Source organism: Oncorhynchus mykiss, chromosome 1 (assembly GCF_057628025.1).
Source record: "Oncorhynchus mykiss isolate SJ-2025 chromosome 1, ASM5762802v1, whole genome shotgun sequence".
Lineage (NCBI taxonomy): Eukaryota > Metazoa > Chordata > Actinopteri > Salmoniformes > Salmonidae > Oncorhynchus > Oncorhynchus mykiss.
In genome coordinates, this window is record NC_143022.1 from 20,184,886 (window position 1) to 20,206,433 (window position 21,548).

At 43.1% G+C, this 21,548-nt stretch overlaps 1 protein-coding gene across 6 annotated transcripts in view; it reads left to right on the plus strand.

Moving 5' to 3' along the window:
• Window positions 1-785: 785 nt before the first annotated feature.
• Window positions 786-21,548, plus strand: part of LOC110500115 (zinc finger RNA-binding protein) — a 32,737-nt gene continuing 11,974 nt past the window's right edge. For 4 of the 6 annotated variants that reach the window (XR_016486641.1, XR_016486650.1, XM_036961390.2 and 1 more), the window contains exons 1-10: window positions 786-898; window positions 11,198-11,453; window positions 12,432-12,546; window positions 12,815-13,024; window positions 13,184-13,482; window positions 13,715-13,900; window positions 14,476-14,692; window positions 14,845-14,999; window positions 15,108-15,227; window positions 15,651-15,826. Coding sequence is in view for 4 of the 6 variants with exons in the window: in XM_036961390.2 (XP_036817285.2) it covers window positions 846-898; window positions 11,198-11,453; window positions 12,432-12,546; window positions 12,815-13,024; window positions 13,184-13,482; window positions 13,715-13,900; window positions 14,476-14,692; window positions 14,845-14,999; window positions 15,108-15,227; window positions 15,651-15,826 (1,787 nt within the window). In the remaining 2 variants the exon portion in view is untranslated. The remainder of the gene's footprint in view (window positions 899-11,197; window positions 11,454-12,431; window positions 12,547-12,814; window positions 13,025-13,183; window positions 13,483-13,714; window positions 13,901-14,475; window positions 14,693-14,844; window positions 15,000-15,107; window positions 15,228-15,650; window positions 15,827-21,548) is intronic. The other 2 variants (XM_036961486.2, XM_036961542.2) reach the window with 1 other exon arrangement.

The window sequence follows — 21,548 nt, forward strand, 5'->3', positions numbered from 1 at the left end:
TAGTTTAGTTGCATCAGTATGGACCCTGCACAGCTTGTAGATTTTAAACAGAATAGACTATAAATGTTCAGAAGCTTATAGGCCTATACGGATTGAAACTGATTTAAACTAAAACTCATTTGCTCTACACAGTGCACTGATAGGCTACCAACACAACATTTCACCATTCTATTTAGGATGGATATTTGCATGATTCTTACCTCTATACTTCTAATAGCCTACATGTTGCACTTGGTTACGCAAACCACCCGATCTCAGTCGCAGAAGCTACTGTTGGCTACAGCATAGCGGTTTATTATTGCAACAATGTATCGAGAAACTGATACTGTTAGAACAGAATTTCATGCAAACAGAGTAGGCTACACATATATAGCTATAGTTTTAAATGGTGAAATACATTGTCCCAGCGCATCTAGAGTTAAAATGGCAATCTGCAGTTGTTACATCCATTATTTTAGCTTAATTATATATACCCGTCAATTTCTTGAATAACTTCTAATGCCTCATGAGTTTAGTTCAACTGTCGTACCCTATCATAACCCAAAATATATGCTTGTTTTACTCCAATGTTTGTAAACGTAAAAAAAACACAATGGCCTTAAATAATGGTAAAAACTATCATTTTTATATAATAGAGTTCTTGCATCCATAGCTCTGTCTATTCATTTGAGAGTGGTTCCATTTCTCCAGGCCCATCCCTCAAATCAAAACAGAGGCGGCAGCTTTGCTTTGTTATTGTTTTAACTGCGAATTGCTCCTTTAAATGTCGAAGCATGCGCGCGATTGTAGATGACGGACACGTGACAGAAAGTCTGTCCCGGACTCCCAGTACAGTAGATTCCAAGATGGCTGCAAGCAATTATTATGGATTCACGCATGGTGCCGGTCCTCAGTACAGGTAATTACATCGATTCTGGGTATGGGTAGCATGCACTCATCTCGAGTCGTCGTCCCGTCTTATTGCGACGAGTAGCTATGCCTCATTGCTTGTGCGATATTGCAAGCTCGAGGCCTTGGGAGTTCATTGCAATGGATATGCTAGCGAAATAAGGTAGCCAGGCAAGCAGGTCCCAGTCTTACCCGGCTAAGGAGCGCTTTCTTCGCACTTGGAATATAATGAAACCTCAAACTGTCTCATTTAATATGCCAAATATTAGTTATAGAGTTAGCTTGCATACATTATTTGTGTAACAATCAGAAACAACCAGTATCTTACTTTGGCATATTGGCTAGCTATCTTTTTCTCTAGCGGCAGGGACGCACGAATTAGCTGAAAGCGAGTTTCTGGTCAGTTTTATAATTTTGAAACTATCTACCTGTCACGTTTTGGACAAAGTGAATACCATGAATAGAGCCGACAGATCGGATGCAATCCATACTTAATAAAACATTGATCAAATACAAACAGACTGTTTCCTTCTTGAGATTCAATTGACACATGAGCTGAATAGCCGATTTAGAGTAGCAACAATGAGGAAACAGTCGATTGAATTAACATCTTAATAATAATATGGATTTCAGCAAACAGTTATGCAACAGCAGAGGACAAACAGGTAACGTTACACAGTAAAGGTTTAAGAATTTACATTTAAGAATAGACGCATAGCAACTCAAAGGAGTCGAAGGTTCAGGTAAACGCAACTTTTAGATGAGTTGAGGTACTTGGCAACTTCAAAATAAATTAGTCACCAGTCTATAAGAATGTTGCCAACTTATTTTACAGTTAGAACTAGGGATGCACGATATATCGGCAAACATTTGGGGCGGTTACAGCGTTGGACTAGTAACCGAAAGGTTGCAAGATCGAATCCCCGAGGTGACAAGGTAAAAATCTGTCCTTCTGTCCCTGAATAAGGCAGTTAACCCACTGTTCCTAGGCCGGCATTGGAAATAAGAATTTGTTCTTAACTGACTTGCCTAGTTAAATAAAGGCAACAAAAAATATATAGGAATCGTCCTATATTAGCTAAAAATACCAACAAAGGTATCGGCCGATGTCTAGTTTAACGTCCGATGTGCAAAACCGATGTCAAAGCTGACGTGCATACCTATATAACGAAGGTACATGATGTAATGACTCCACGTAAAATTTTGCGCTCTACATGCAAACAGCTTTTCTAAACAATTTATTTATTTTTATTTCACCTTTATTTAACCAGGTAGGCTAGTTGAGAACAAGTTCTCATTTACAACTGCAACCTGGCCAAGATAAAGCATAGCAGTGTGAACAGACAACAACACAGAGTTACACATGGAATAAACAATAAACAAGCCAATAGCGCAATAAACAAGTCAATGACACAGTAGAAAGAAGAAAAAAAAAGTCTATATACATTGTGTGCAAAAGGCATGAGGAGGTAGGCAAATAATTACAATTTTGCAGATTAACACTGGAGTGATAAATGATCAGATGGTCATGTGCAGGTAGAGATACTGGTGTGCAAAAGAGCAGAAAAGTAAATAAATATAAACATTCTGGGGATGAGGTAGGTATAATTGGGTGGGCTATTTACCGATGGACTATGTACAGCTGCAGCGATCGGTTAGCTACTCAGATAGCGGATATTTGAAGTTGGTGAGGGAGATAAAAGTCTCCAACTTCAGCGGTTTTTATTTTTGTATTATTATTATATATTTTTTTGCAATTAGTTCCAGTCACAGGCAGCAGAGAACTGGAAGGAAAGGCGGCCAAATGAGGTGTTGGCTTTAGGGATGATCAGTGAGATACACCTGCTGGAGCGCGTGCTACAGGTGGGTGTTGCCATCGTGACCAGTGAACTAAGGCAGAGCTTTACCTAGCATGGACTTGTAGATGACCTGGAGCCAGTGGGTCTGGCGACGAATATGTAGCGAGGGCCATCCGACTAGAGCATACAGGTCGCAGTGGTGGGTGGTATAAGGTGCTTTAGTAACAAAACGGATGGCACTGTGATAAACTGCATTGGAAGCTATTTTGTAGATGACATTGCCGAAGTCGAGGATCGGTAGGATAGTCAGTTCTACTAGGGTAAGTTTGGCGGCGTGAGCAAAGGAGGCTTTGTTGCGGAATAGAAAGCTGACTCTAGATTTGATTTTAGATTGGAGATGTTTGATATGAGTCTGGAAGGAGAGTTTACAGTCTAGCCAGACACCTAGGTACTTATAGACCCACAATGTCTGCTGATTGAGTAGTCAACAAGTCAAGCAGTCATTTGAAAGTAGAGGTCGACCGATTTGAATCGGAATGGACGATTTAATTAGCACCGATTTCAGGTTTTAATAACATTCGGTAATCAGCATTTTTGGACACCGATTATGGCCGATTACATTGCATTCCACTAGGAGACTGCGTGGCAGGCTGACTACCTGTTACGCGAGTGCAGCAAGGAGCCAAGGTAAGTTTCTAGCTAGCATTAAACTTATCTTATAAAAAACAATCAATCTTAACATAATCACTATTTAACTACACATGGTTGATGATATTACTAGTTTATCTAGCTTGTCCTGCATTGCATATAATCAATGCGGTGCCTGTTAATTTATCATCGAATCACAGCCTACTTTGCCAAACGGGTGATAATTTAACAAGCGCAGTTGTGAAAAAAGCACTGTCATTGCACCAATGTTTACCTAACCATAAACACCAATGCCTTTCTTAAAATCATTACACTGCTCAAAAAATAAAGGGAACACTAAAATCACACATCCTAGACCTGAATGAATGAAATATTCTTATTAAATACTTTTTTCTTTACATAGTTGAATGTGCTGACAACAAAATCACACAAAAATGATCAATGGAAATCAAATTTGTCAACCCATGGAGGTCTGGATTTGGAGTGACACTCAAAATTAAAGTGGAAAACCACACTACAGGCTGATCCAACTTTGATGTAATGTTCTTAAAACAAGTCAAAATGAGGCTCAGTAGTGTGTTTGGCCTCCATGTGCCTGTATGACCTCCCTACAACGCCTGGGCATGCTCCTGATGAGGTGGCGTATGGACTCCTGAGGGATCTCCTCCCAGACCTGGACTAAAGCATCCGCCAACTCCTGGACAGTCTGTGGTGCAACGTGGCGTTGGTGGATGGAGCGAGACATGATGTCCCAGACGTGCTCAATTGGATTCAGGTCTGGGGAACGGGCGGGCCAGTCCATAGCATCAATGCCTTCCTCTTGCAGGGACTGCTGACACACTCCAGCCACATGAGGTCTAGCATTGTCTTGCATTAGGAGGAACCCAGGGCCAACCGCACCAGCATATGGTCTCACAAGGGGTCTGAGGATCTCATCTCGGTACCTAATGGCAGTCAGGCTACCTCTGGCGAGCACATGGAGGGCTGTGCGCCCCCCCCCCAAATAAATGCCACCCCACACCATGACTGACCCACCGCCAAACCGGTCATGCTGGAGGATGTTGCAGGCAGCAGAACGTTCTCCTCCTTTCCTGCATTTGCCAGCAGCTTATCGCTGTGTTTCAAGCATTGCACTGTTTATGACTTCAAGCCTATCAACTCCCGAGATTAGGCTCGCAATACTATAGTGCATATAAGAACATCCAATAGTCAAAGGTACAGTGCCTTGCGAAAGTATTCGGCCCCCTTGAACTTTGCGACCTTTTGCCACATTTCAGGCTTCAAACATAAAGATATAAAACTGTATTTTTTTGTGAAGAATCAACAACAAGTGGGACACAATCATGAAGTGGAACGACATTTATTGGATATTTCTAACTTTTTTAACAAATCAAAAACTGAAAAATTGGGCGTGCAAAATTATTCAGCCCCCTTAAGTTAATACTTTGTAGCGCCACCTTTTGCTGCGATTACAGCTGTAAGTCGCTTGGGGTATGTCTCTATCAGTTTTGCACATCGAGAGACTGAAATTTTTTCCCATTCCTCCTTGCAAAACAGCTCGAGCTCAGTGAGGTTGGATGGAGAGCATTTGTGAACAGCAGTTTTCAGTTCTTTCCACAGATTCTCGATTGGATTCAGGTCTGGACTTTGACTTGGCCATTCTAACACCTGGATATGTTTATTTTTGAACCATTCCATTGTAGTTTTTGCTTTATGTTTTGGATCATTGTCTTGTTGGAAGACAAATCTCCGTCCCAGTCTCAGGTCTTCTGCAGACTCCATCAGGTTTTCTTCCAGAATGGTCCTGTATTTGGCTCCATCCATCTTCCCATCAATTTTAACCATCTTCCCTGTCCATGCTGAAGAAAAGCAGGCCCAAACCATGATGCTGCCACCACCATGTTTGACAGTGGGGATGGTGTGTTCAGCTGTGTTGCTTTTACGCCAAACATAACGTTTTGCATTGTTGCCAAAAAGTTCAATTTTGGTTTCATCTGACCAGAGCACCTTCTTCCACATGTTTGGTGTGTCTCCCAGGTGGCTTGTGGCAAACTTTAAATGACACTTTTTATGGATATCTTTAAGAAATGGCTTTCTTCTTGCCACTCTTCCATAAAGGCCAGATTTGTGCAATATACGACTGATTGTTGTCCTATGGACAGAGTCTCCCACCTCAGCTGTAGATCGCTGCAGTTCATCCAGAGTGATCATGGGCCTCTTGGCTGCATCTCTGATCAGTCTTCTCCTTGTATGAGCTGAAAGTTTAGAGGGACGGACAGGTCTTGGTAGATTTGCAGTGGTCTGATTATTGTTGTTCGCCTATTGAAATTGAACTTCAGTTCATGAAAATAAATAGCTAGCCAGCTACTTAACCCTGTTGCCCAAAGCTAATGTTATAAGCAGCCAGCTAGCTTCATCTGGCTAGTGAGGCTCAACCGGACGGGGTTAGCCTCAATAGTGGAATTGGCAGTTTTCCTTCAAAATTAAAGTATGTCATTGACAGTGATGCAAATGAGTAGAATAGTAGTAGAATTATGCAATACTTTTATTTTGAAGGCCAGTATTGTGGCTAGTTTCTCATAGATGGGTCCGACCACCATTAATCAAATAGGAGCTGTCTTCTAAATTAGGGTTATTTTAGATTACACCTAGCTATATAGTTAGCTAGCTAACTATAGCTACTGAAACAGATGTCGTTTTGCTATCTTTTTTGTGGAAGAACATTGTTTGCATCCATGAGCTAGCTAAGTAAAAAAAAAAAAAATTATGACCAGCTAGACTACTTTACCGGCATCATAGCATATTTATCTATAATTCGTTGTAACATGAAATACGAGTGGTAGTGTAATCAATGTGTAATAACTACGTACAAAATGAATGAAGGCGTTAAATTATTATGTGACGTGCAGTCATATTCAGGTCCTGTTTGGTCTACAAACTTATTTGACAAGTCAAATAGTGTTAAACAGTATATTTTTTGACACGCAAAGACCCAAACAGCGTTCCATAGAAATCCTGGTTGAGAATGAAACAACTGAACAATGAAACAGCACAGCAAGTAAGTGAAGTAAATAGGTTTTGATTATGTTTTACTGGTAATGGGGACATATGTAAATGCCAATAAAATAATAACTTTTTGGTCAGTGTGGTTGGTGTATGTGTGGGTAACCTTAATTTAACTAGGAAAGTCAGTTAAGAACTAATTCTTATTTGCAATGACTGCCTACACCGGCCAAAACCAGACAACGCTGGGCCAATTGTGCGCTGCCCTAATGGGACTCCCAATCTCGTCCAGATGTGATACAGCCTGGAATCAAACCAGGGACTGTAGTGACGCCTCTTGCACTGAAATGCGGTGCCTTAGACCGCTGTGTGTGTGTGTGTGTGTGTTAAGCATTCTTGTACAATTAAATAGTTGAAAGGTCGCAAAAATGTTAAGTATCGGTATCGTATTTTTTGGCAAGGAAAATGTTGGACGTCGGTACCGGCCAAAAATGTATCATTGGTGCATCACTAGTTAGAATACTTTGTTGTCCCACATGATGAAATCGGTGAAGGGACTTTAATTATTTTTTTCTTCCATACAATAGTAGTTCATCACACTGTGCTGGCCGATTTTTGTCCAAACTTGGGTGAATGATGTGTCTTGCCATAGAGGTCCGGCATTTACAAAAATGACACTGATTGACCCAAGATGGGAGCTATAGTAATTACCTGAAATGTTAGTCACATGCAATTTCTCAATTGGCCTGCATCATTTGTGGGGGACAACATGTTTACTGTTGCCTTGTTTTTAACTATCACCATAGATCTTTTTTTTTTTACACTATTCTCTGATGTTTACATGCCAGCCTAGAGCTGCTAGTTGCCAGCTCATTCTACAGCTGTCACTCTCAGTAGATTCTCAGTTGGATTCTTTTTTTAGAATAAATCAGGCTCACTTGACTGTGATGTCACTGCACTCTCCTTTTATAGCTATGAACATTGCTTTCTTTGGTCAGTTCCATTTTGCAATGTCTGCTGCCTTGTGCTGTTGTATACCAGTACAGTACGAGTGAGGAACAGCCTAAACTTTTTCACAGATTTAATTTGTATTTATTCCCCCCATAATCCATTACTTTGATCTTTCCTTGTCCCTCATGAAACAAATCGTGGTTATTCCAGACAAAATGCTGACAAAGATGATTTTAGAAAGGCGGTCTGTTAGCGTCAAAATACATTATAATGATAGGGCTGTTGCTTTATGTTTGCAAGGTCATCCTTTTGGCATTGCATATTCTGCAGAAAATAGATTTTCCATCCTTTAAATGTTAAATGTAGAGTGCTGTAGTCTGCAGTATTGCTTTTATTGTGGGTGGTGATTTCTTATTTCAGTACTCCTCCTTGAGTCATTTTTTAAAACAGACTGATGTTTCAGTAGATAGGTGGCTCAACAATGGCCAGCACTGTCTAAAAACAGGGCAGTGTGTGCTGGAGGCAAATGCATGATGATGTTTAATAGATGGCCTATCTCTGGCCATCTATTAAACATCCTCATGCATTTGCCTACAGCACACACTGCCCTGTTTTTAGACAGTGCTGACCATTGAGCCATATATATATATATATATATATACATATATATATATATATATATACATATATATACATATATATATATATATATATATATATATATATTTATTTATTTATAGGAGTAGATCAGCTTTAATATTGCAGATACATTGTGGGTTCTATCAATGTAATTGGTACCAGTCAAAAGTATGCACACCTACTCATTCAAGGGTTTTTAGTTACACAACTGATTGGCTCAAACACATTAAGAAGGAAAGAAATTCCACAATTGAACTTTTAACAAGGCACACCTGTTAATTAAAATGCATTCCAGGTGACTACCTCATGAAGCTGGTTGAGAGAATGCCAAGAGTGTGCAAAACTGTCATCAAGGCAAAGGTGGCTACTTTGAAGAATCTCAAATACGGCTGGGCAATATGACTGTACATCATGTGACGATAGAAAAACCTCTATCGTTTCATATGCTCTATTTTTTTATTTCATTGTGTCGCAAATCACATTCTTTACGGCAATATTTTGGGCAACGCTTTGCGTTCTTCCACACGTGCCGTGTAAAAGGGAATTTGCAACACAAACAAACATGGAGGAGAGTGAACGTGACACAGAGCACGGAGCTCGTACCTAAAAGAGGGGCTACTTCGGTCACATGGACGTGGTTTAGGTATGAAAAGTCTGACACGGACCAGAAAACCGTCCTCTGCAAAATATGCCGCAGAACGGTCCCGACAATCGGTTCAAACATCACTAACCTATTTTACCACCTACGCAAGAATCATGTGAAACAGTATGGATAGTCTACGGATGAGATGCAAAAAAGTACAGTAGAGTGCTCAAAACAAACCCACGACTCAGGCTTTTGCCCGCGGTACACCATATGGCAAAGAATCACGAAGATGGATGGAGATAATTATAGGCAATTAGAAAGACACCCCCAATAAAGGAGTGGTTCTGCAGGTGGTGACAGACCACTTTTCAGTTCCTATGCTTCCTGGCTGGTGTTTTGGTCACTTTTGAATGCTGCCGGTACTTTCACTCTAGTGGTAGCATGAGACGGAGTCTACAACCCACACAAGTGGCTCAGGTAGTGCAGCTCATCCAGGATGGCACATCAATGCGAGCTGTGGCAAGAAGGTTTGCTGTGTCTGTCAACGTAGTGTCCAGAGCATGGAGGCGCTACCAGGAGACAGGCCAGTACATCAGGAGACGTGGAGGAGGCCGTAGGAGGGCAACAACCCAGCAGCAAGACCGCTACCTCCGCCTTTGTGCAAGGAGGAGCAGGAGGAGCACTGCCAGAGCCCTGCAAAATGACCTCCAGCAGTCCACAAATTTGCATGTGTCTGCTCAAACGGTCAGAAACAGACTCCATGAGGGTGGTATGAGGGCCCAACGTCCACAGGTGGGGGTTGTGCTTACAGCCCAACACCGTGCAGGACGTTTGGCATTTGCCAGAGAACAACAAGATTGGCAAATTCGCCACTGGCGCCCTGTGCTCTTCACAGATGAAAGCAGGTTCACACTGAGCACATGAGACGTGACAGAGTCTGGAGACGCCGTGGAGAACGTTCTGCTGCCTGCAACATCCTCCAGCATGACCGGTTTGGCGGTGGGTCAGTCATGGTGTGCGGTGGCATTTCTTTGGGGGGCCGCACAGCCCTCCATGTGCTCGCCAGAGGTAGCCTGACTGCCATTAGGTACCGAGATGAGATCCTCAGACCCCTTGTGAGACCATATGCTGGTGCGGTTGGCCCTGGGTTCCTCCTAATGCAAGACAATGCTAGACCTCATGTGGCTGGAGTGTGTCAGCAGTTCCTGCAAATGGAAGGCATTGATGCTATGGACTGGCCCGCCCTTTCCCCAGACCTGAATCCAATTGAGCACATCTGGGACATCATGTCTCGCTCCATCCACCAACGCCACGTTGCACCACAGACTGTCCAGGAGTTGGCGGATGCTTTAGTCCAGGTCTGAGAGGAGATCCCTCAGGAGACCATCCGCCACCTCATCAGGAGCATGCCCAGGCGTTGTAGGGAGGTCATACAGGCACGTGGAGGCCACACACACTACTGAGCCTAATTTTGACTTGTTTTAAGGACATTACATCAAAGGTGGATCAGCCTGTAGTGTGGTTTTCCACTTTAATTTTGAGTGTGACTCCAAATCCAGACCTCCATGGGTTGATAAATTTGATTTCCATTGATCATTTTTGTGTGATTTTGTTGTCAGCATATTCAACTATGTAAAGAAAAAAGTATTTAATAAGAATATTTCATTCAGATCTAGGATGTGTTATTTTAGTGTTCCCTTTATTTTTTTGAGCAGTGTATTTTGATTTGCTTACTACACGATTCCATATGTGTTATTTTATAGTTTTGATGTCTTTACTATTATTATACAATGTAGACAATAGTAAAAAATAAAGAAAAATGAGTAGCTCTGTCCAAACTTTTGACTGTTGCTACACACACACACACACACACCCACACACACACACACACACACACACGTGTATCGAGCTCTGAGACAGGATTGTGTCAAGGCACAGATCTGGGGAAGGGTGCCAAAAATTGAATGCAGCATTGAAGTTCCCCAAGAACACAGTGGCCTCCATCATTCTTAAATGGAAGAAGTTTGGAACCACCAAGACTCAGGGAGGTGACCCAAGAACCTGATGGTCATTCTGACAGAGCTCTAGAGTTCCTCTGTGGAGATGGGAGAACCTTCCAGAAGGACAACCATCTCTGCAGCACTCCGCCAATCAGGCCTTTATGGTATTGTGGCCAGACGGAAGCCACTCCTCAATAAACAGCAAATGACAGCTCCGCTTGTAGTTTGCCAAAAGGCACCCAAAGGACTCTGAACAATTTTACTAAGAGTATTATTGATCAATTGACCTATGGCTTTTCAAGTCACCCAGGAGTGCTATTTGCAGAGATCCGAGTAAATGTTGCAATTCTTCAGCTGTTCCTGTACCTGCGACCAAAACAAAGCTACATATGGGCAGTATCAAAACAAGTGATCTAATGATTCTCTAAACAGCTAAATCTGCAGAGCTAGGCAGAGTTTGTCAGTTCATAAACCCTGTGCCATGGAATCCGCTCATCAAATCTCTTTTTGCAACCTGTATGGTGCAGCTGTACTTTTTTTGGTTCTTAAATTCAACTGGTATACTTTATTTTTCACAATTTTCTTTAACCAATTTTGGTCTTTTAATGTAGGGCTGACAGACAAGTTCCTTACCTTCTTTCACGTGCCTCATTCTTCCCTCCATCTTGTCTCTGTCCCCACAGCGTTCAGCCTCCACCAGCCTATGCCCATCCCACCACAGCCAGCTACAATGTCCAGCCGGCCCCTACCGTGGCCCATGCAGTGACTGCCTCCTATGCTCCTGCCCCTGCACAACCAGCCAGGCCTGTTGCCTCTGCCTACCCGGTGGCCTACCAGACCCACGCTACCCCCCCAGACTATGGCTACCGGCAGCCGGACCCCACGCCCCAACCCACCACCACCCCACAGACATACCAGCTACCGATATACACTGAAACGGTAAGTCACAATTCCATTCCTTATCATCCCATTGCATGCTGTTGTCGTGTTTTATCTATTGGCTATTGCAGTGGTTGATCACGATCGACTGGTCGAGCGTCAAGGAATTCCTAGTAGATCACCAAAAATGTCTGTAGAAAAGCCAACGATAAAGGCTTGTGCTCCTTTTTTGTGTGTTGCGCTATTAGCAGTAGGTGCACACGTGTAGCTAGCCCTGCGTTTTGATTATTAATATTATTATTAGCAGTAACTCGTTGTCTATATTTTAATATCGAGGAATATTTCACTTTCTCTGGTCATAGGAACAACATGAATTTATGCATGAGGCAGATGCGGTGCGACTCGAGTTTCGCCATCAGGTGGAGACGGTGTGCCCTCTCTCTGGTCAGTCTCACCGACTGGGGAAAAATCGCTTTGAACGGTCATCCAACTCAGAATTCCAAGTCGGAACTTGGGCCTCTTTCTAGAGCTCCGACTTTCCAATCTAAAGATCATTGACCTCCTTTTTATTCCCGAGTTCCCAGTTGTCTTGAAAGCACCATGACCATCAGATGCAGGTACCATCAGTCCAGTAAAATAAAGAAGCTAATTATTAAAATTGATTCTCCGCTGTGCGTAACAAGTGCTACACCAATGATCTATTATGTTATCAAAGCTCGCCTTTTGAAGTATATGGTCTAAGAAGAACAATATTGGCAGACCATGCATATAGCCAATATGATGTGATAATTTATTAGGCCTACTACACAAACCTCATTCCTACAGAACCGTTTTTATTAGGTTAATGTTACAGTTAAGTCGTGTTTTAAAAATCTGTGCGGTAGATCTCGGCTTGCTTGACTCAGAAAAGGTTGGTGACCACTGAGGTATTGTATATAAATGCAAGTACATGGGGAGAATTTTAGATTGTTAAAGTCACAATCTATTTTTCTTACACTTTTCTGCCATCCATGTTCATGCTGTAAAACAACCTTTCAGGATAACTACAGTTACGGACGCCTGCCTGCAGCCACTAGTTATGAGACTAAGCAATACTACCAGACTAGTATAGCTCCAGCCCATCGGACGCCAACAGAAGCTTACTACCAGACAGGTGAGTCATTGCCAACCTTCTTCCCACGCATAATCACACATAAATAGTCCTAACACTCTAATACAAAAGCCACTAATTCATTTGAAATGTTCTCTCGTCTGACAGTACATCGTTTTTACTGTGTTATACACTATTCATTTAAACACCTACATTGTGCAAAAGAACTTGGCTGCTGGTGTACTACAAAAGCCAGTGTATTGAATATCGTTGAATTGGAACCAAGCCTGTTAAACAACACTCTGTGATGCGTTCCTTCCCTTCCCTGTAGGCGTGAAGAGTGGCTACAGTCCAGTCAGCACAGTATACAGCCAGCCGCCACCACCACAGAGGCATGTCACAACTTTAAAGCCTCTGGCCCCTGCCAGCTCAGCGTCCACCAGCTACAACATCTACCCAGTGTCCACCAGTGTACAGCAGCCCCCCATCTCGTCTTACACCCCCTGCTCGTCCTTCAGCTCCACAGCTGGCACCTACTCTGGCAAGAACAAGAACATATCCCCACACAGCCAAGAATCAATCTTTGTGAAATATATATATTTGTCGCAGTGTATGTTTTTACAGTGTGACCCCCCCCCCCCCCCCCACCCTTCTTCCCCGTCTCAACTCTTTTTATTCCTTCTTTTTTTTTACCTCTCAGGCGTCAGCTACTCTACTTATGATTCAAGTGGCTACACTTCCACCCCCTCATACTACCAGCCTGCCCAGCTACCACCTCCTCAGCCCCAGCCGCCCCCGCAGCAGTCCCATCCGCCTCCCAAGCAGCTCACCAGCTCCTCCTGGAGCAATGCGGGCAGCAACATGGTGGCTGCTCCCACGGTCAACGCCTACAAGAAGCCCATGTTCCACCAGAACAAGCTTCAGAAGCCGAAAGCACCGCCCAAGCAACCCCAGCTGCACTACTGCGACATCTGCAAGATCAGCTGTGCTGGACCGCAGGTAGCGGCGCTTTGTGGATGATGCGTTATGAGGGACAGGTTATTTGTCGGCAATGGACATAAGCACTTTAGAGTCAAATGAATGTACAGTATTTTAACATACAACAGTTAAACATGCAAAGTGCCTAAGAAGAGACATACTGTAGCAACACAGGATGTACAGTTTTTTGTTGTTGAAGGTTTGCTTTTGTAGATAAGTTTAATTAACTGTTGTTGAATTGTTTTCTCTGCAGACGTACCGAGAGCACCTCGAGGGCCAGAAGCACAAGAAGAAGGATGCAGCTCTGAAGTCTGGCAGCGCAGGGGGGAGCAACGGGCCCCGGGGGATTCAGACCCAGCTACGCTGTGAACTATGTGACATTGCCTGCACTGGCGTAGACGCGTACGCTGCCCATATCCGAGGGGCCAAGCACCAGAAGGTCAGCACAGCTGCACTGACAGGAGGAGTAACATCAGGCAACTAGCTAGCTAATTGATGCACCATTTAGCTAGCTAATTGATGCACTCTTTAGCTAGCTAATTTGTCTAGATCAGCTCTGTGATAGTTGGTATGTCTTTAGTATAACACTTTTTAATCAGGCATTTATGTGACATCCATTTTATTGTTACTTTTTATTTTATTTAGCCTGTATAGCCCACTCCGTAACAGTTGCCAATGTTTTCCAGTGAGTCCTACGGAGTCCACCTCACAATGTATTATGATGTTTTATTTAGGGCCGGGACGATACTAGTATCACGATACTCGTTAGTATCGTGGCAAGGAAACGAAACACAAAGCAGATTTAACTTCTTTAGGAAAACAGCCCTAATGTTGGAAACAAACATGTTGTCATCCAGAGTCACATGTATTTATTTTCCAAGCTATAGCACAATATTTTACATACAGCAGGTTTTTAAAGGACCAAAGAGTTTGCTCTCCTTCATGTTTTAAATATTGCGATACTGGTATTGTGCATGCCTTAGTTTTATTTCTCTCCCTCTTAACCCTGTGTAGGTGGTGAAGCTCCACACCAAACTAGGCAAACCTATACCTTCAACTGAGCCTGTTTTAGTGAACAATGCTCCAATTATCTCAACGTCGACAGCTGGGAAGACAACCCCTATTGTTACGGCAACTGCTCCGGTAGCGCCACCCAAACTGGTGGTCGTAAACGCCACCAAGGCCCCAGCACCTGTGAAGAAGCCAGTCGCACCCAAAATAACCCTTCTTGGTAAGTCTTCCAAGGAATCAGTGTTTATTAGTTGGAATTATGATATATGTCCTGACAGAATAAACCAATAATGTTTAATTTAAGCAGTAATTTTGGACTCAAACTACAATGCTAAAATGCTCCGTACTTATATTTGGACTTTCTCTTGACAGCCAACAAGTCGGCCACCCCTCCAGTAGCCAAGGAGAATGAAGCCAAGCAGTCAGCAACAGTGTCAAAGAGTGAGACCACGAGTGACGATGAGGACGGGGATGGAGTGGGGAGGCAGGGCGACGTCCAGCCTGTAGGACATGACTATGTGGAGGAGGTAGGAGTTCATTTATTTCTTATTTATTTAATTGATTCACTAACCATGTTGTTAAAGACACTAAGGTATGTTGTATGTTGTAATGCAAGTTTACATTTTTTTCCTCAGGTGCGTAATGATGATGGGAAGGTAATTCGCTTCCACTGTAAACTCTGTGAATGCAGTTTCAATGACCCCAATGCTAAAGACATGCACCTGAAGGGACGCAGACACCGGCTGCAGTACAAGGTAAGAAAATGCATCGTATGTAGTACTATCTTTTCGCAAGATGTTTCTAGAGCTAGCAGCTACGTACTACAATGCACTTATTGTACTGCCGAAATTAATTGTATGTAACTTAGGCATTGAGCCCTGTTGTACAAGCATTATTTCAAGTCACTGCAAAACTAGCGCCACTAGATGGCAGAATTGATTTAGGCAGGATGTAGACATTGCTTGATGTCCTGTAGCCCCCTTGTAATTTGATCATCTGTTGAATTATGTATACCTTGACACATCATATAATCATTTATTTGGATGATGGCTATAGGCCTACCTCTCAGTTGGAAAGCCTGCTACTCACTCACTGGGTGTGTGTTATGTATGTATTTTATGTATGTATATTTGACAGCTCTTGACATTGTTTACTATCCCTTCCATCCCCTCCTGTAGAAGAAGGTGAACCCAGAGCTGCCGGTGGAGATCAAGCCCAGTAATCGGGCCAGAAAGCTGCAAGAGGGCAAACTGAGGAAGCAGAAGGCTGTGCTGAAGAGACAGCGGGATGACGAGCAGCGCTGGCACTTGGAGATGAGGTCAGAGCCAGACGGCAGCTGGCACACAGAGATGAGGTCAGAGCCCTTGCTTAGGCACAGATCTAGGATCAAGCTTACCCTCCCCAAATCCTAGCCTCATCCATTTGGGGCTAAGGTTTGAGCTGTGCTTAGTCATTCTTCCTATGTTTCTTGCTGATGATGCCAGAGGAAGGCAGACAGGGGAACCCCACTTGTGGGTGCTGGGTAAACTCCCCATGCAGTTTTGCAGCCCATGCTGTCACACTGTGGTTCAACCAAAAGGGGAATCCCCTGCCTTCTTCAGTAATAGAAGTAATAGAATATCATGCCTATTCCCCTTTTCAGTACCTTTCCTCCTAATATATTAATAGAATGCCTGCAACATCTAACGTGATGAGAACTCAAATCAAATGTATTTATAAAGCCCTTTTTACGTCAGCAGATGTCAAAGTGCTGTACAGAAACTCAGCCTAAAACCCCAAACAGCAAGCAATGCATATGTAGAAGCACGGTGGCTATGAAAAACTCCTTAGAAAGGCAGGAACCTAGAGAGGAACCAGGCTCTGATGGGTGGTTGTTCCAGGTGGAGATTATAAGAGTACATGGTCATTAAGGCCAGATTGTTCTTCAAGATGTTCAAACGTTCATAGATGACCAGCAGGGTCAAATAATAATCAGTGGTTTTAGAGAGTGCAACAGGTCAGTACCTCCGGAGTAAATGTCAGTTGACTTTTCATAGCAAAGAATTCAGAGGTCGAGACAGCAGGTGCGATAGAGAGTAGAAAACCTCAGGTCTGGGACAAGGTAGCACGTCCGGTGAACAGGTCAGGGTTCCATAGCCGCAGGCAGAACAGTTGAAACTGGAGCAGCAGCACAGCCAGGTGGACTGTGGACAGCCAGGAGTCATCAGGCAGGTAGTTCTGAGGCATGGTCCTAGGGCTCAGGTCCTCTGGTGGGAGAGAGAGAATTAGAGGGAGCATATTTAAATTCACACAGGACACCAGATAAGACAATTACACCATATATACCAGACTGACCCTAGCCCTCCGGTACATAGACTATTGCAGCATAGATACTGGAGGCTGAGATGGGGGGGGTTGAAGGACACTGTGGCCCCGTCCGACGATACCCCCAGACAGGGCCAACCAGGCAGGATATAACCCACCCACTTTGCCAAAGCACAGCCCCCACACCACTAGAGGGATATCAACAGACCACAAACTTACTACCCTGAGACGAGGCTGAGTATAGCCCACGAAGATCTCCTCCACCGCACGAGACTGAGGGGGCACAAAACCGGACACTCAATCATCAAATTGTATTTGTCACATGCGCCGAATACAATACCTTACCTTGAAGTGCTTACTTACGAGCCCTAACCAACAATGCAGTTCAATAAATAGAGTTAAGAAAATATTTACTAAATAAACTTTAAAAAATAAATATCCAAAAGTAACACAAGAAAATGACATAACAATAACTAGGCTATATACAGTGGGGCAAAAAAGTATTTAGTCAGCCACCAATTGTGCAAGTTCTCCCACTTAAAAAGATGAGAGGCCTGTAATTTTAATCAAAGGTACACTTCAACTATGACAGACAAAAGGATAAAAAAAATCCAGATAATCACATTGTAGGATTTTTAATGAATTTATTTGCAAATTATGGTGAAAAATAAGTATTTGGTCACCTACTAACAAGCAAGATTTCTGTCTCTCACAGACCTGTAACGTCTTATTTAAGAGGCTCCTCTGTCCTCCTCTCGTTACCTGTATTAATGGCACCTGTTTGAACTTGTTATCAGTATAAAAGACACCTGTCCACAACCTCAAACAGTCACACTCCAAACTCCACTATGGCCAAGACCAAAGAGCTGTCAAAGGACACCAGAAACAAAATTGTAGACCTGCATGTTACGGTTTTCTTCCTGGGAAGGAGAGGACCAAAATGCAGCGTGGTTATGGTTGAACATCTTTAATAAAGATGATAACGTGAACAATATACATATACAAAACAAGAAAACGTGGAAAAACCGAAACAGTCCTAACTGGTGCAAAACACAGAGACAGGAAACAATCACCCACAAAATACCTAAAGAATATGGCTGCCTAAATATGGTTCCCAATCAGAGACAACGATAAACACCTGCCTCTGATTGAGAACCACTCTAGGCAACCATAGACTTACCTAGAATACTACACTGAACACAACCACATCAAACTACAAAACCCCTAGACAAGACAAACACATAATCACCCATGTCACACCCTGGCCTAACCACAATAATAAATAAAAAAACATAATACTAAGGCGGGGGGTGACACTGCACCAGGCTGGGAAGACTGAATCTGCAATAGGTAAGCAGCTTGGTTTGAAGAAATCAACTGTGGGAGCAATTATTAGGAAATGGAAGACATACAAGGCCACTGATAACCTTCCTCGGTCTGGGGCTCCACGCAAGATCTCAAAATGATCACAAGAACGGTGAGAAAAAATCCCAGAACCACACAGGGTGACCTAGTGAATGACCTGCAGAGAGCTGGGACCAAAGTAACAAAGCCTACCATCAGTAACACACTACACCGCCAGGGAATCAAATCTTGCAGTGCCAGACATGTCCCCCTGCTTAAGCCAGTACATGTCCAGGCCCGTCATAAGTTTGCTAGAGAGCATTTGGATGATCCAGAAGAAGATTGGGAGAATGCCATATGGTCAGATGAAACCAAAATATAACTTTTCGGTAAAAACTCAACTCGTCGTGTTTGGAGGACAAAGAATGCCGAGTTGCATCCAAATAACACAATACCTACTGTGAAGCATGTGGGTGGAAACATCATGCTTTGGGACTGTTTTTCTGCAAAGGGACCAGGACGATTGATCCGTGTAAAGGAAAGAATGAATGGGGCCATGTATTGTGAGATTTTGAGTGAAAACCTCCTTCCATCTGCAAGGGCATTGAAGATGAAATGTGGCTGCGTCTTTCAGCATGACAATGATCCCAAACACACCGCCCGGGCAACGAAGGAGTGGCTTCGTAAGAAGCATTTCAAGGTCCTGGAGTGGCCAAGCCAGTCTCCAGATCTCAACCCCATAGAAAATCTTTGGAGGGAGTTGAAAGTCCGTGTTGCCCAGCAACAGCCCCAAAACATCACTGCTCTAGAGAAGATCTGCATGGAGGAATGGGCCAAAATACCAGCAACAGTGTGTGAAAACCTTGTGAAGACTTACAGAAAACGTTTGACCTCTGTTATATATGCTTTGTTGGCAATTACAAAGTATTGAGAAACTTTTGTTATTGACCAAATACTTATTTTCCACCATAATTTGCAAATAAATTCATAAAAAATCCTACAATGTGATTTTCTGGATTTTTTTTCTTTTCTTCTCATTTTGTCTGTCATAGTTGAAGTGTACCTATGATGAAAGTTACAGACCTCTCATCTTTTTAAGTGAGAGAACTTGCACAATTGGTGGCTGACTAAATACTTTTTTGCCCCACTGTACATGGGGTATTGGTACCGAGTCAATGTGTTGTGGTACAGGTTAGGACCTACTCAAGAGAAGACTTAAAGTCTGCGTCTCTCACATGGGTAGGCAGACCATTCCATAAAAATTGAGCTCTATAGGAGAAAACCCTACCTCCATCTGTTGCTTAGAAATTCTTGGGACAATATGGAGGCCTGCGTCTTGTGACCGTAACGCAGGTGTAGGTGTTAACGTAGGACCAGATCGGAGAGATGGGTAGGAGCAAGCCCATGTAATGCTTTGTAGGTTAGCAGTAAAACCTTGGAACTCAGCCCTAGCCTTAACAGAAAGCCTATGTAGAGGCTAGCACTGGAGTAATATGATCACGTTTTTTTTTTTGTTCTTGTCAAGAATTTAGCAGCAGTGTTTAGATTTGGATAAGTCATTTTAGGTGAAAATTGGAGAAAAACGGGCTGATCTGTAAGAGGTTTTAACACTAACTTTATTTAGTGCTTTATTTTTTTCATTTTTTTTTTCAACTTTATTAACCAGATAGGCCAGTTGAGAACTTGTTCTCATCTACCACTGCGACCTGGCCAAGATAAACCAAAGCAGTGCGACACAGAGTTACACATGGGATAAACAAAAGTACAGTGTGTGCAAATGTAGTAAGATTAGGGAGGTAAGGCGATAAATAGGCCATAGTGGCAAAATAATTACAATTTAGCAATTAAACACAAGTGACAGATGTGCTGAAGATGAATCTGCAAGTAGAGATACTGGGGTGCAAAGGAGCAAAAAATAAATAACAATATGGGGATGAGGTAGTTGGGTGGGCTATTTATTTGTAATTGTCCACAAGGCAGAATCGTCCAGAGTAGTGATGCTAGATGGGCGGGCGGGTAGAGCAGCAATCGGTTGAAGAGCATGCATTTAGTTTTACTTGCATTTAAGAGCAGTTGGAGGCCACGGAAGGAGTGTTGTATAGTATTGAAGATTGTCTGGAGGTTTGTTAACAGTGTCCAAAGAAGGGCCAGATGTATACAGAATGGTGTCGTCTGCGTAGAGGTGCATCAGAGAATCACCAGCAGCAAGCGCAACATCAGTGATATATACAGAGAAGAGAGTCGGCCCGAGAATTGAACCCTGTGGCACCCCCATAGACTGCCAGAGGTCCGGACAACAGGCCCTCCGATTTGACACACTGAACTCTGTCTGAGAAGTAGTTGGTGAACGATGAAGACGACTGCACAGTACTGTCTTTTATCGATGGCAGTTATGATATCATTTAGGACCTTGAGTGTGGCTGAGGTGCACCCATGACCAGCTCGGAAACCAGATTGCATAGCGGAGAAGGTACAGTGGGATTCGAAATGGTCAGTGATCTGTTTTGTTAACTTGGCTTTTGAAGACTTTAGATAGGCAGGGTAGGATAGATATAGGTCTGTAACAGTTTGGGTCTAGAGTGTCTCCCCCTTTGAAGAGGGGGATGACCGCGGCAGCTTTCTAGTCTTTGGGGATCTCAGACGATACGAAAGAGAGGTTGAACAGGCTAGTAATAGGGGTAATTTTAGAGAGGGTCCAGATTTTTGCAGAACATCAGCTATCTGGATTTGGGTGAAGGAGAAATGGGGAGGCTTGGGAAAGTTGCTGTGAGTGTTGCAGAACTATTGACTGGGGTAGAGGTAGCCAGGTGGAAAGCATGGCCAGCCATATAAAAATGCTTATTGAAATTCTCTATTGTAGATTTATCGGTGGTGACATTGTTTCCAAGCCTCAGTGCAGTGGGCAGCTGGGAGGAGGTGCTCTTATTTTCCATGGACTTTACAGTGGCCCAGAACTTTTTGAAGTTTGTGCTACAGGATGCAAATTTCTGTTTGAAAAAGCTAGCCTTTGCTTTCCCAACTGCCTGTGTATATTGGTTCCTAACTTCCCTGAAAAGTTGCATATTGTGGGGGCTATTCAATGCTAATGCAGAATGCTACAGGATGTTTTTGTGCTGGTCAAGGGCAGTCAGGTCTGGGGTGAACCAAGGGCTATATCTTTTCTTAGTTCTACATGTTTTGAATGGGGCATGCTTATTTAAGATGGTGAGGAAAGCACTTTTAAAGAATACCCAGGCATCCTGTACTGACGGAATGTCAATATCCTTCCAGGATACCCGGGCCCGGTCGATTAGAATGGCCTGCTCGCTGAAGTGTTTTAGGGCGCTTTTTTAATTTTCTTTAAAAAAAAAAACATTTACTCCCTTTTTCTCCCCAATTTTGTGGTATCCAATTGTTAGTAGTCACTGTCTTGTCTCATCACTACAACT